The following is a 15,469-nucleotide window of genomic DNA, read 5'->3' as shown; positions in this document are numbered from 1 at the left end:
ATTTAGTAATTTATTGTAATTATTCGTGCTAAATAATTAGTGCTAGTCCTTAATGGTTTTTAGTGCTATGAGTATGTCCCATAGCATCTCAAAATGTTATACAAATTAAAAATGCATTACTTCTAATTAGAACGCTGCGTTCCTGCACAGTAAAATGAGAAAAAAAGGATCAGAGTTAAGGCTGTATCAAGGGGAAAAGGTGGTTTGAACCCCTGGAAAGTTTGCCCTACTCGTAAAAACTCAATAAAAAATGCATATTAACCAATTTTTGATGTGTACATTAATTTTTTGCAACCCCCCCCCCCCCTACAGAACAAAAATCCTGGATACGGCCTTGATCCTAGTATTTAAAATATCGCCTTCAATCGTTGGCTAAGAAATAAATTAGAGATATTTTGATAAACAAAAAAAAAAAAAAAAAACATTATGAAGTGAGACCCGTTAAACCCATTATCTGGGTAAACGTTATTTAATCGACGCGAGTAGTCGCTGTCACAGGCGATGCAGATTCTTCCAAAGATTTATTATCTTGGGTATTTCATCGTCCTTTGAAACACTGCGTGACATAGACAGCGTCACAAATAAATAAACCTTCTGGTTTTATATTTTTGAAGCTTCCACCAGCAAAACTTTTGCACAGTGTAACACAGGATCAAAGGGATATTTATAGGCGAATTACAAATAAAATATCATGAAAGATATAGTAACTCTACCTCGGTTAAAAAAAAGTTCTGTAGTTTACTATATTATTATTAAAAGAAATCCAAGAAAAGTAAGAATGCTGCATGATTGTCACTTTATTCGAAAAAAAACTACAAACATTCCTTGCAAAGGATTTTTTCTAAATAGACTATCCAAATTTAATTGATTCCTAGAGCCTTGCAAAAATCCGTAGACTTCTTTGATCTGACCTTCAATACGCCACAACACCTAAAATAAAACATTGCGTGCCCTTCTCTTAAGAGCTTCCGATTAACTTTGAAAAGATAGCACATGAAAAACATCTGCAATTGCAGATATTAAGATAAAAACATGTGTTTAATTACAAACAAAATTCCGAATCGCCGAAATATTGTATAATTTATATTTTTTTTTTTTTTATGTTTCACAAAACAAAACGAGTCCAACTGCCTAATGACTGAATTTATACATGGTGATTAAGGTGACTCGGTATCTTAAAATCCTTTTGCGAGTCTCAGAGTCGGCTAACCATCTAAAAGACAAAGGAACCATTAGGGAATCCTCCCGGGGGACTAGCCATCACAAACGACGGTCACAACGGCAGCTGTTTGAAGGAAGCAAAGATAAAGAAGTAGATAGACGATTTTAACTAAAATTTTTTACTCTAAACTAGCAACGAAAACAAAAAAAAAATTCTTGTCTCATATTTTATTGACCAAACTCCATTTAATGTTATTTTGAAAGTGCTTTAAAATCTGAATTTGTTTAATTGGTTAAAATTATTTCAAAGTTCGTTTTTTGTCATTCATACACTGGCCAAAAAATTTTAAACACTGGCCAAAAAATTGTGCGCGAAAAATCATCCATCACCGTTGTAAAACGCGGGGAGTCATGTGGAAAAATAAACGGAAGAATGTGAAAATTCATAAATATTTGGACAAAAACCGATAAAATTCAGACTAATTCAAAGAAACATGTAACGAAGTTTCTCTGATAAGAATTAAATAACAATTTTCTTTCTTATTGTAGCTAATTAAGAAAGAGAAGGTTTCTGAAAAATGACCATTTTCTTCGTTTTTCAATAAAAAGTGGCCTAAAAAGTTGAGACCACCTAGAAGTTAAAATATATTACTTTACAAATGCTCTGAAAATGTAACCTTTTCATATAGAGATGTTCGAAAATCGAGTGTCGAGGGATTAAACGCTCTTTTTTCGGAAATGCATCAGTCAAAACCATTCCCTTTTGTAGAGGCTCCTTGATGTATCTAAATGTATTGTTTTTCGAGAACTAAGGGTAAAAATCAAATCAACTAAGGGCACATCAAAGACATGTTCAATCACACGATCATGTTCTTGTCGTTGCATCAAAGTGTTTCGTTTCCCCAACGAGAATATAATATATCTTTCTCCATCAGGTTCAATATTGTGGTATATCTTACTCTGGACGAAACTTTCTGCTGTCCAATTTATTTGGTATCGTTGACAGTACTTTTTCGTGTGATAATCTATATGTTTGAATGAGTAAATTAATAAACTTCTATCTTTACAATATGGAAGAAACTAAAAAATGGAATATTTTAATCTATATTCTTTAAGACTGGCAAAAAGATGGTGCACTGAAGAAGCAATGCATCATCAATGTTACCAAACACCACGCATGTCTTGTACGCTGGAGACATCGAGGCAAGGCACCAAAACCAGATGCATTGACATAGAAGTGAATGCAGGCTCACCTGCAGAGTAGGTAATGCTAAATGCACAGAGGGTGAAGATGATGAGGACATGGTTGAGATAAAAATTGGCATATATTTATTATAGGCAGTTTGCAACCTCTTTATTGCACAAAAGACCTGTTCGATGATAATACCATGGTCGTCCAACAAAAGTCTCATGTACAAAGTACAAGAAAGCTAAAGTTTTCTCTATTTAAGCTTGAATGTTTCGGATATTCTACTAATGTTGTAATTTCAACAATTGTCTTTTTACTTCCATTACTAATTTTATTCAAAGAAATGACATCGACACAAAGTCACAAATCACAACCTATTGTTATTTAAATACAACAAGGCCAAAGTTCTCAAATCCAACCTCATTATTAAAGGACTTACATATAATATTTTGTTGGAGAAAAATCGGTAAAATGAAATGGACTGTCTAAGCATCAGTAATTCTTCATGAACCAAATAGGTGTTGCATCAGAAACGTATTCGATCATGCAATCCAGTTATAGTCGTGTAATAAAAGTGTTCCGTTTTCCATACCGGAAAACAACACGTCTATGGTATTGCGAAATATCTAACTGAGGAGAAAACATTTTGAATTCCCCTTTGTCTGGAAATTTAGACAATTTTGTTTTTCATCGTGATTAATCGATAGATTCTAAGAATTGAAACAAGAATAATAACGATCAAACTTATGTTTTGGCCTTGGCACTCAAAGATGGAATCATGGTAAATTTTAGTAATTTAACATAGACATTTCAAGAAGAGAAACAATGTCACATCAAACGCATTCTCAATAAGTATATAATCTTCTCGTTGTCAACCAACTGTTTCTTCTTTTAAGAAAAAAAAAACTTCTTCACAAGTTCCATCCATTAAAATATTCTTGATCCAAAGAGAAGCATTTTGATATCCAATTTGTCCAGTAAGTTTGACAATTTTCTGTTTCATCATGACTAATCGATCATGGTTGAAGCGATGGCTGTAACCTAGTAGAGCGAACCACGACCCATAAAAACAGAAAGTCTAAAACTGTGTTAAAAGAAACTGTCGAGTGAGATAAAATTCCCATTTAAAGCTAGGTAAGAGATGGTAACTATCATTTAGGTTAATCTTAATAGTAAAAGTTAACTGAGAAAACAGATTTACGGGAATTTCGAAAATGGCGTCAGATCGAAGTAAAGAGTGCGCCATTGGAATCACCAGGACTAAAATCCTGTAAATGAGAATTACAGTCCTTTATTTTGAACAACAAGAAAAACTGCTTTTTTGCACAGGAACGTGTCTGTTTTTTTTCTTTCTTTCCCAGGGATGACCTTATTAAACCAGTGGTCGTAGAATATCGGGGGAGGGATTAACGCTTTCTACCATTTCGTGCCACCAAATATGGATTTTTGCCCAAGGAGGGTCAAAATGCCAGAGAATGGAAATTTTAATAAAGCCAATAAATTTGCGTGCCCTTAAACCCCAAACAGGGATCGTTTTCTGCCTTTTAAAACCAAAAAACATAATTTTTCCCCTGAAAAAGGGTTAATACGACGGGGAATACAAACTCTAATAAAGCCAATTGGTCCATCACGGTCTAAAACCCTAAACAGAAGCCTTTCAGCCCCTCATTTTGAAAAACAGTCTAAAGTATGATGTAAATACCAAAATGAGCTGTGTTTACTCAAAAATCGCCTGCTGATTTTGACATGAATGCTGCCAAGATTTTTGATAAATCGGTAGAGGATGATGACTTCTTTAAGTAATTAAATAACCAAAAACATTTTTTTCAACTGAAAATAAGGAACAACATTAAAACTTAAAACGAACAGAAATTATTACGCATATGAGGGGGGTTCGCCCCTTAGTCAAAACCTTGCTCTTTACGCTGAAGTTCGAATTTTGTTCCAATTCTTTAAGAATGACCCCTGAATCACAAAGGACGTTTAATAGAATAGACAGCTCTTGTGAAAGTACTAAAAAAAACTTTAGCGTGAAGAGCGAGGTTGACTTATCTTTATCTATGTTTTATCTTATCTTTTGATTTATCTATTGGTATCAAAATTCCATTTTTTAGGGTTTCGGTTACTATTGAGCCGGGTCGCTCCTTACTTACAGTTCGTTACCACGAACTGTTTGACAAAAAATAGTGCCACACCAAAGTGGCATCTTCTGTCATTTTCCGCCACAAAACTTTTTCTCAGAGATGGTTAAAGTGGCAGGACAACTGAAGGCTGAGGTTTTTGAATTTTTTAAAAACTCGAGAACTTAGCTGAATTGTTCAAAGAAATATAATTATATCCTAAAAGTTTTCGATTTCACAGTCAGTTGAATTTTCTGATCCTATAGGAACATCCTTTGTGTGTGTGTGTTTTTTTTTGGTCGAATTGTGTTTTCAACAAAAAGTTATTTTCTAGAATTGTGCAAAACTGGAAAATTTCTCGAGTCAGTTTATTTGAATTAATTTTTTTTTCAGATATCTTGCTTAATGTGAAAGCAATAATTTGTGTCCATTTTAAGTTCCAACTTCGCCCTTTACTTTCGTAAGAAAAACTTTTTTTTTTAATTGATATGTTTCAGGAACTAAAACAGTCAACTATTCACATTATTTTCCTATGAAAAAATTTAAACTATGCCGCGCATCGTTAACATAAATACGTGTAGTATTTTACCGAAAGAAAAAGAGTCTAAATAGTCAAATAGTACTATTTTAGTGCCGATGATAAGAACTGGATTTGGTCCGAACACTGGTTGGGGGGATCAAGAAGTTGGTAGTTTTCTTCGGAAATCGCTAAGATTGTATAAAAACCGTTTTTCGGCCTCCCTTAGGGGCCATCCTTGCAAAGAAAGTTTTATTAAAAGTCGAAATCAACGCTTAAGTCTATGAATTATCCTTTTTATTCATTACAGTTATTCTCATTAAACAACAAACTACAACAAAACCGCTGTAATCCAAAATATTTAATCATGAAAAGGTCAAGAAATTCTGTTTGAAGGTTCTTTTGTATCATTTCGTTTTTCTTCCTCCTTCAAGGATGCATTTTCTTTCAGTTGCCAAGAGATCTGTTAAGGGCAAGGAGTGAGATTATTAAATATAACAATATATCTCCAAAACTTGATATATTTATTTACTTTCTTGTTCATTAAATACGACCAATTGTGCAGAATAGTGGAGCAAGACATAGTTGAATTAAATTTTTGCTGGGTAGACAGAATCTCTATTAATCTCTATTAAAAATCAGGTAAAATAAGCTGAACTGTTTTTTAGTTTTGGTAGACGGAGAGGGGTGGGGGTCACAAAAATATGTAAACAAAATTGTTGTTTCAGATATTATTGGCAAAGAGAAAGGAAAGTTTTAGTAATAAGTTAGCCGCCGTAATGGGCGGGGACTTCCTGAGTTGAGAGGACCTCCTCCTTTTGGCATTAAATGAAAAAAAAACTTCTTTTTTCAACTGAAAGTAAGGAGCAATATTAAAACTTAAAAGAAACAAAAATTATTTCGTATATGAGGGGAGGGGGCAGCTTCTTCATCAATCCTCGGTCTTTACGCCTATAAGTCTTATTCTTTAAAATACTACTCATTCAAATTCAACTGTTTGAGCAGTCTTTCTAAAATAATTGTGACAAAAAGTGAAAATTCTAGGTAAAGATCAAGGTCTAAGGAAGCAGCACAACCTTTATATACGGAATAATTTCTCTTCATTTTAAGTTTTAACGTTACTCCTTATTTTCAGTTGGAAAAAAACTTGTTTTTTTTCTTATTTAACTTTGGCCATTTTTCAATCATACCAGGAATTCCCGTAGAAAATATCTCCCCGCAAAAAATACCCCTCCCAAAAAAAACTTCCGTATATTTCCCAATAACAAATGGGTACAATGGGAACAATAACAAAGGGAATAATGGGCAAATTACGTAATTAACTGCCCTTTAACCAGGGACTATGAGGTGTCATTTCATACCCAAAGGCAAGGTTTTGGACCTTTCAACTATACCGATTCAAATGGCTATCTCAAAATTTCGATCGGATGTCTTTGTGGGAAAAAGGGGTGTGAGTAGAGGGCTAGTTGCCCTCCAACGTTTTTGTTGCTTAAAAAGGGCACTTGAACTTGTTATTTCCGTTCAAATGAGCTCCGTTCTGATATTCTAGGACCATTGGGTTAATACGATTATCCTTGGGGAAAAAAAGCAAAATAAAACAACAAAGAAACACGCGCCCGTGATCTTTCTTCCGGCAAAAAATACAAATTTCACATTTCTGTAGATATAAGTTTGTAACCTCTACAGTAAGGTTCTCTTACACTGAATCTGATGGTTTGATTTTCATCAAAATTGCTTAACTTTTTGGGAGTGTTTCTTCCCTGTTTCGAAAATCATGCAAATGTTCTCAGGCTCTTAGCTTTCAACGAGTAACATCAAGCTCAATGAGTTTTATGTATTTAGAATCAGCATAAAAAGACAATTCTTTTGATGTATCTAATTTTCAAGAATTAATTTTAAAATAAATATTCAAAATAAAAATTTTCTCGGCCACGGGACCGAGTCACTGCTTACAGTTCGTTACTAGGAACTATTCTTATTTCTAGTGTTAGATTTAATTGAATTTCATCAGCATTTTAATCAAACCTGAAACTTCTCCTCAGTGTTCTCATCAATTTGTTTCTTTTTTTCTGTGTCATGATTAATGTCCTAATGCCTTAAGAAAAAACTTTTTGTGTTTTTTCTGTCAACTTGAATGAAGCAACACTCAATTTTTAAAGAAAATAAAGAACACAATTTAAAACTACAGCTTTGAAAACCATGTAAGAATGAAGCTCATCAGGTCCAAGCTCTAAAGTGTCACTTGCGAAGAAACAAATACCTCTCGTAAGAAGGAAAAAATAATAATGAAGGAACCCCAAATGTATTTTGAACAGTTGATGTTGCTAGGTGATTGAGAAAAAGAAAAAACATTCACGCTAACTGAGATTGAAAAACTGGAATGGTTCCGAGTCTAGTTGAAAGCACGTTTCGCCAGATAGCTCATAAATCGAACTTATTCCTAATGTCATGCTCGTACCAGAGGATCTGTTTAGGGGGCCTAACGTTGTAAGGGTACACAATCTCAATATAATCTGAAAAGGGCTATTGAAATGATATTTTAATATGTATGAAATTCCAAGTCAAATAAAAAAAAACTTTAAATTTTGGGAGACGTGACCTTAGCTCGGAGTAAACCGCTCTGTGTAAGTGTCTACGTAGAGTGAATATATAATAACCTTACTAATTACTAGAGTGAACTGTAATTCCTCCGTTGAATTAGACAAAATTAATTCTTTACTTAAAAGAATTAGGTACTTGTTAATTAAACAAAACACTTCCAAGAAGTGAAGTTAGGCTAATCCCAATGGAATAAAACCTTTATATAACCTTTAGTTTATATAATAATATAATTTGGGCTATGTATTTGCACATTAAAAGGGGGGTAAAGTATTTGGACAGCGCCACTAACCAAAACTAACCTATCCCAAACTAACCCCCATCCTCCACCCCCCCCTAATGTGAAAATATACAAATTTAAAATATATAGCCCACATTATACAAGTCCAATGCATTCTATCACCCGTCACTGGTCTTTGTGGCTATGAAACCGGTTTTCTGAGATCTAACCAAAGCGTAATTCTTGAGTGTGTTTCGTTTAATTAACAAGTACCCAAAATTAAATAAAGTACAGAATTTAACAATCAGCAAAATTGATAAACCGCAAATATATTTGGATAGGGGAAGACATTGTTTCGAAAAGGGGCAGTAAACTAAAATCCTAAGAAAAAATAAACTTAGCACATGCCAAAATATATAGAATTACTTTACAAGGGGGTAGAAACAAAACTTCTTTTGGAATGTCGGTTCCCTAAAAAAATTATCTGCTTCCCCTCCTGTCCAACGAATAAAACTTAAATCACGTCAATCCTTATGAATTAATGCAAAGCAGATACGGTAAGTGCTTCATAATTGAAAATCCATACATCAAAGGTATGGTATGGAACCTCCTAACTTTAGCTTTTTTTAGGGGGGGGGGGGCTTTATCACCAAAAACAGCAAAGATAAGCAGACAAGTGCCCAAAAGATATAGCCTGAACGCAATATAGGCGAGATTTTCCTAAAAAAAAATCATCCACTGTAATGAACAGTTTGTAAAGTGCTTCCCTCGTGGACAGTAAACGAGAACCAAAGTGACGAAAGTTTGATACGAAAATATATATTCAAAGAATCTAATTTTTCATGCTAATTCTAGATGCGTTGCAGTTATCAAGTAAATTGGAGTTTGAATATTTAGTTCGTCAACATAAGAAAACTACTAGAATTCTAAAAAATGGCGAGAAACACCCAAAAAGGACACAAGCTTGATCTAAATTATTCAACCAAATAATACCGTTTCTTTTACTCATCCTTATCCTTCATTTTTCAAGTTTGACATGTTAATTCATTTTCATTTCCGTCCATTTTTGGTTTCATATATTCATTTATACTAATTTCTGTTTATTTTAAGTTTGAATAACTATGTGACTTTATTTCTGCTACTTTACGTTTTAATACCGTTCTTTACTTTCCTTCAGAAAATATCACTCGGTAATTTTTTTTCAATTAATACAAATAAACGACAGCCATCAACTTTAACACGTTTCCCCATTAAATTTAACTCAATTTTAATAGAAAAATCCGAATGAAATGCAAAAATTTGTAATTTAAATACCTTGTATTGTTCTCTTGAAGAAAGCTTTGCAGGCTTCACACGAAGCAACACCATAATGAAAGCCCGAGGCAAAGTCTCCACAGACTAAGCATAGTCTTTTAGGCGCTTCCTCCTCTTTGAGCGAACTTGTCTAAAATGACAACGACTACGGTTATTAAACAATATGTAACACATGGGAGATTTTTTTCAGAACCAAAGGGATCATGTAAGCCACAAGCAAGTATCTTAACTTCACGTAAAACAACTTTTTTTCAGAGTTTAAAAGGCTATAAAAGTAAGTGAGCATAAAAGTGAGCTTTTATTCTTTTAAATAATTCGAATAAGCTATCAAAATAGAACATAGATATAGATCAGAATTGTCATAGATTGCGTAGACTTAACTCAGAAATACCACAATTCGAAACGTAATTTCAGTTTTTCTAGGTTAGAGAAAAAACTAATAATCCTTTTATACAGAGATAGGAAGTAAGATTTGACAAAAAATTTGTCAATTTTTTTTTTCGTTGAGTAGACTAGTTTGACAACATTTACGGATATTGAACAATATTTAACACTTGGAAGATCGTTTCAGAACCCAAAAATATTATACAAGTCAAAAGTAATAACACAGGCAAACTAGCCAAAAATATGGGTCGACCCCAAACAAATTACAACACAAATGATTTTTATACCATGGTGTACAAAAAAAACTCAACAACATATCCATAGGTCAACGCAAAACTAGTTTTTTTTTTGCATTTCATATCAGTTTTTTTCAGTTTTCTTCTGCAAAAAATGAATTGTCGGTAAATGTTCGTTTTTCTGTATATGAAGTACCGTCCCAATGTAAAATGAAGAGCTGAGCCCGAAAATGAAAGCAAATTGGTGTACAATATACCACAAAAAAGTGTCATAATCATCAATATGTGATTTTACCCTTCTCATCATTGTGACCTCTTTTTCACCATACTATCAGAAGGCAACTATTTTACATAAAATGATGAGCTTAGCCCAAAAATCCAATTAGCCTGATGTAGTGTCTACTAGAAAACTCGTTTCATATTCACCAGCATGCTCTTCTTTTTTTTTTATTTGACATGTTTCTTTTAGCACTTATTGTCCACCAATTCGTCGATTGTTGAAACGAAAAATAAGTGGGCTGATAAATTATCGTTGGCAAATACATGGCTGCCTAAAGCTCTAAATTCTAATATTGCTCCTTTTTCATTTGATTCTGCTTTAGGCAGCCATGTATTTGAAAATCCTAGCCACAATATACTTTTTGATGAATCTGCCCTTATTAGCAATGACCTAGGCATAAAACAGGTAGTCCGAGAAGCAATTGAAATCATACTTAAGATTAATAATAATATTTCCTTAAATAGGGACTTTGGGGAAGATACACTAAATGCTCTATACACAATTTAATTAAAAATGATCTTACAAAATATTTTAAAAAACCAATAGACATTAACACAGAACCAGTCGCAAAAAGACCTTTGAGGTAAGCTGCCAAAAAGGCTGGATTAGCAATAAGAACGTGTTTTTAAATTATTTTTCTTTCATGTTATTGAGTCGCCTTGTTTTACCTCACTTTTTTATCAGTCCTGGTCGAACTTCGTTGAAGTAAGGATGCAGGGACTGCTCTGAAAAATTTTGCTTTTTATTTTAATTGATCACATATTGCTTTGAGTCTTTTTTCTTTTATAAATTTTTTGTCTTGCTGATGACGGCCCTTGGACATATGGCCGAAATATTCATTCAAATTATCTTCACTGTCTTACAAAAAGAATTCCCTATTGTTCTTCGTGTTTTTGTTGTTTGTGATATGAAAGGTACAATTGCCAAGGATCAGGGCACTTTTTCAGAGCCCCAACAAATTTTACGGATTGGGGAAGAAGTCATAAAACTAGTATTAGGATTCTAGAAGCCCCAGTAATGACAATTGATAATCGTGATCGAACATTTGGATGGTTTAGGACAGTGAGAGAGATATGCTAGATGTTTTCCAAAGGAATTGTCTTAGGATAGATTTAGGTACTTTTTTTTAGTGACTGTTGAGCAAAAAAATGTGGCCTGATTCCACTGTGTAGGCCTGTACTGAAAAAAAAGGCACAGACTCCAAGGTTTTATGGATAAAGAATTACAGGCTATTGCAAATTGTGCTTTTGGTGAGCACAATTGCCATATCGAAAATTTGGACCAAGGCACTGTTCCTGGGATACAGTAATTTTATTGCCAAAATCTTACGTGAAACACCCAGTGTTATCCTCGATTTGGTGTCATCTAAACATGTGTATGATAGCTTCTTCGGTATTCATTTATAATTAAGTTCACCAAACAGGGGAGGACCTAGTACAAAATCTTGGAGGGGGGGGGGGCATTGTGATAAGGGCACCAATAAGCAAAATCCAAATAACTGACAAATTTATTAAAGATTAAAAAACAGAAAAATGAAACAAGGAATGAGGGTGTAAACCTCTTTGTTTATACGTCTTTTATATCGGCTGATGTAACGGTTTCCGTAAGTTCTCAAATATTTATATTCCAAATACTTTAAAAGGGTGCCAGAAAAAAAATTCTTAGGGAGCCCGGGATTCCCTCCCGCCCCCTGGATCCGCCAGTGCCTCCAAAAGCAATTTCTTATCTCATAGATTTCAACTGAACCCAAGAAAAATATCTATGGATGTATGTTGGCCAGCTTAAGGATTCGTGGCGTTCGACCCTTTTTGGCAATTGCGCTTTTGTACAATTTCCAATCGCTACCAAAAATTGTACTTATTGGCGATCCAACCAGGTTCCAACAGAAACAAGTTTGGCATCTAAAACTTGAAAAAAAAAGATTTAGCAGAAGATTTTAAGGAGTTGAAAATTTCAAGGGAGGAAATAAAGAGCAAAACTCCAAGCAGAGTGAGGTGAATGAGGAAAAATATAGGTCTCAAGCAGTTTAGTACTGCAATGACCCTTTAGTAGTACCAGTCAAGTCTATCAGACAATCACAAGCCTAGAAATTACCCCTTCCCCCTCCGTCTTATTATCGTGCTTTACTTGCGCATCTTATATCATTCCTAAATGACGAATGATTTTCGTTCTTGTGATATTTATCGGATGGATGAAACTAAAATTCAAGAAACTGAGAAATGAATTTTACGATCAGAATGGCAATAAGTTTATTCATTTACTTCTTTTTTCAAAGCCAAAATCACTCAATTCTATTTAAACACGATTACTTAATTTCAGAAATCTTGTCTACAATGTAAGCGAAATGATTGATTACCTCAGACGCAAATTGATACTTGACATCAATCCATACTCGAGTCAATAAATCCTCTATTTATGCGTTGACAAGGTACTAAACTTAAACAAACGTTTACGGTTGTAAAGACAGCTAACTATCCAAGGAAAAAAACTACTTATCTTTCGTGACATTATCGGTGTTGACACTGGTATTTAAATAGAGAGCTTATGACAAGATTGTCAAAGACTTGTGTTTTTTTTTTGGAAAGGAGATTGAGATACTATCAAACTGGCGAAACTGCTGACAGCTTTTGAATTTACAATCAAATAAGGTGCTCCCATACAATCCAGAACAAAAAGGCCGTATCCAGGGGGGGGGGTTACCCGGTTTGAACCCCCCCCCCCGAAATTTTTGACCGACTCGAAAATAAGTCGAATATTAGTAAAACCTAGGTAAAAATCAGTAAAATTAGTCGAAAACTGAGTCAAAAATTAGTAACCCCCCCCCCCCAAAAAAAAAAGTCAAAAATTAGTAAAACCCCCCCTGAACAAAAATCCTGGATACGGCCCTGCAGAACACACTCGAGAAGTTTGCTTAATGTAAGATCCGAGATAACTGGTTTCACAACAACGAAGACAAATGACGGGTGACAGAACGCATTGGACTTGTAAAATTTGGGTTATATATTTTCACAGTAGGGAGGGGAGGGGTTAAGGTTATGTTAGGCTTGGCAAGGTTAGATTACTCCCCCCCACCCCTAATGTGCCAATATATAGCCCAAATTATATTATTATATAAACTAAAGTATTAAGTATTCATAATGTTTTGATATATTTCATTATGATTAAACTAGCTTTACTTCTCGAGTGTGTTCTGCGTTGTACGGGAGTACCTCAAATATTCCCACTATACATTTTTTTTTAACACAAAAGAGAGTAATTTCAAGTTATTGGTTCTTATACAAGTATGAAACTTTTTCATCCGTCAAGGAAATGACACAATTTAAGGTGCATTTGGTGGTCACTAGGTGGTAGTAAATTCACTCTCATAGCCGTTTTATGCTATAATCTGACTGAGGTTAGATTTCGCCTCCAGCGCCAGGGTTTCACATCATCCGAAGGAAAGAATTGTCTTCATTTGGCGAAACTAGATTCAGCTCTGTTTCGTTTAGGGTTGAAAAACTCTTTTTTATGAATAGCGAAATTGTGCATGCTTAAAATATAAACTTCAATATACTTAACTTTGTAGGCAAAAAATAGTATTTTCAAGTTATTAATTATTAGACATGTAGGAAACATTTGTCATTTATCATGGACACAAGGCCGTATTCAGGGGGAGTTAGGGGTTTGAACCCCTCCCCCGATGTTTGTCTGACTTGTAAAAACGTAACAAAATGGATATAAACAATTTTCTTATGCGTTTTTTTTTTTTTTTTTTAACCCACCCCCCTTCCCGAAAAAAGTCTTGTGTAAAACACCCTGAAAAAAAAATCCTGGATACGGCCCTGCATGGACACAACACAATTTCAGCAACATTCTGTAGTTACTACATTGCAGTTACATCGCTCTGGACATCATTCCACAGCAAGGTTCTGATTGAAGTCAAATTTCACTCCTTAGGCGAGTAAAATTTTGTTTGAAATAAATAAAAGCCTCCTGTTCAAGCCCTAGTAACAACAGCCGCATTTTATTTCAGATGGATATTGACAGGAATATTTTATTTTGTGACGTTCTGTAGTGATGATTCAGAGAATTTTGCTGTCAATTAGACATGTCGGCCGAAGTTGATGAAGCGATATCGCTAGGTCGTTTTTACTTATCACTATTTACAGTATTCTGCCCGAAAACGGCTTTATGCAGGGCTACCATGGTGGCATCAAAGTTAATAAGGTTTTTCATGAAATTGGGCACCGTAAGTTTCGTCCCGCTCAAGAATTTCACCTTTCTGACTTTACATCAATTTTTCGTTACAAATACCTAAATTAATCAGACGTGGAGCTGAGAAAACCATCTTCTTATGTATTTCTTCCTTTTTAATAATCAAGGCTTCGATGAATTTTTTTTTGTCTAACCTTCTTTTACCAAGCAAAATATTTAAACAAGCATACAATATTATATACATAAACACTTATTTATGTGTGATTTAATTTGAAATTTTCCACAAGTCTTCTGCTATTGGCTGAACTTTGCGGACTTTCTTCAAAACATTGAATGAAGTTCAACCTTTTTCCGACAGTAATAAAGTCAACAAAATTATGCGAGGAAAACGGTTTATTAGCTTTGTGGACGGCTTTATTAACCTTATTAACGCCGTTGGAGCCCCGCAGTAATGTTAAATCCTGAAGAGAATAGTGCCATTTATATCGACGTCTTTTTTATCCGAGTTTTCAAAATGACATCATGGGTTCTTCAGTCATTTACAATATTTGAGAAGTATTGAAGGCTTGATTAAGTTAGTAAGTAAGGGCTTGATTTCAATGTGAGAAAAGCTCATTTTCGGTAAAAACGTTCCAGATTAAACAAAAAAGAAAAACCTTATTTTCGAATCCCCATAATTTGAAAACTCTATACCAATCTCTTGTTTCATACATCACTAATTAATAGTGAAAGCAATTTTCATTTAGCTCCCGCCTGAAATCAAAACAGCGTTTTCCAAAAGGACAAACGATATAGGGACAGCTTCTGCTGAGACAGCACCGCGTATAGGAGTAACCCAGTGCTGGATAAAGCTTTCGAATACACATCCCCAATTACGAATCTCCCGTGGAAGATGAACAATACGAACAATATAACGAAGAGTTATTGTCATCACCTCCATTCTAGAAAAAATCTTATCGTTAAAAAAAAAATTCATCAGAAGCAGGGCAAAGAATATAGTTTGTAGAAAAAAATATGTTCTCCAAAACGAGAAATATAGACTATTTTTCCCACGTGACAAGTAATCCTTATCAAATCATAGATTGCAGGGGAAATTAAAAATTTCAAACCATCGGGTTTGTAACCTTGCCTGTTCAGTGCCCACTTACACACACCAAACTTCTCTTTTTTTTAACTTTCCCTTCAAAGTTTCGAAGCTTTTCAACATGTATTATACAAAAAAAAAAAAAAAAGAAAAAAAAAAAAAAATTATACTC

At 34.2% G+C, this 15,469-nt stretch overlaps 1 protein-coding gene across 4 annotated transcripts in view; it reads right to left on the bottom strand.

Moving 5' to 3' along the window:
* Nucleotides 1-15,469, bottom strand: part of ERR (estrogen-related receptor) — a 218,498-nt gene that overhangs the window by 103,208 nt on the left and 99,821 nt on the right. For all 4 annotated transcript variants that reach the window (XM_089092496.1, XM_089092495.1, XM_089092497.1 and 1 more), the window contains one exon: nt 9,120-9,249. In XM_089092496.1, coding sequence (XP_088948622.1) covers nt 9,120-9,249 — 130 coding nt within the window. The remainder of the gene's footprint in view (nt 1-9,119; nt 9,250-15,469) is intronic.

Source organism: Artemia sp. Qi Xiang Cuo, chromosome 7 (assembly GCF_049724085.1).
Source record: "Artemia sp. Qi Xiang Cuo chromosome 7, ASM4972408v1, whole genome shotgun sequence".
Taxonomy (NCBI): Eukaryota; Metazoa; Arthropoda; class Branchiopoda; order Anostraca; family Artemiidae; genus Artemia; species Artemia sp. Qi Xiang Cuo.
The sequence above is the reverse complement of the archived record's forward strand: the minus strand, read 5'-3'. Positions and strand labels throughout refer to the sequence as shown.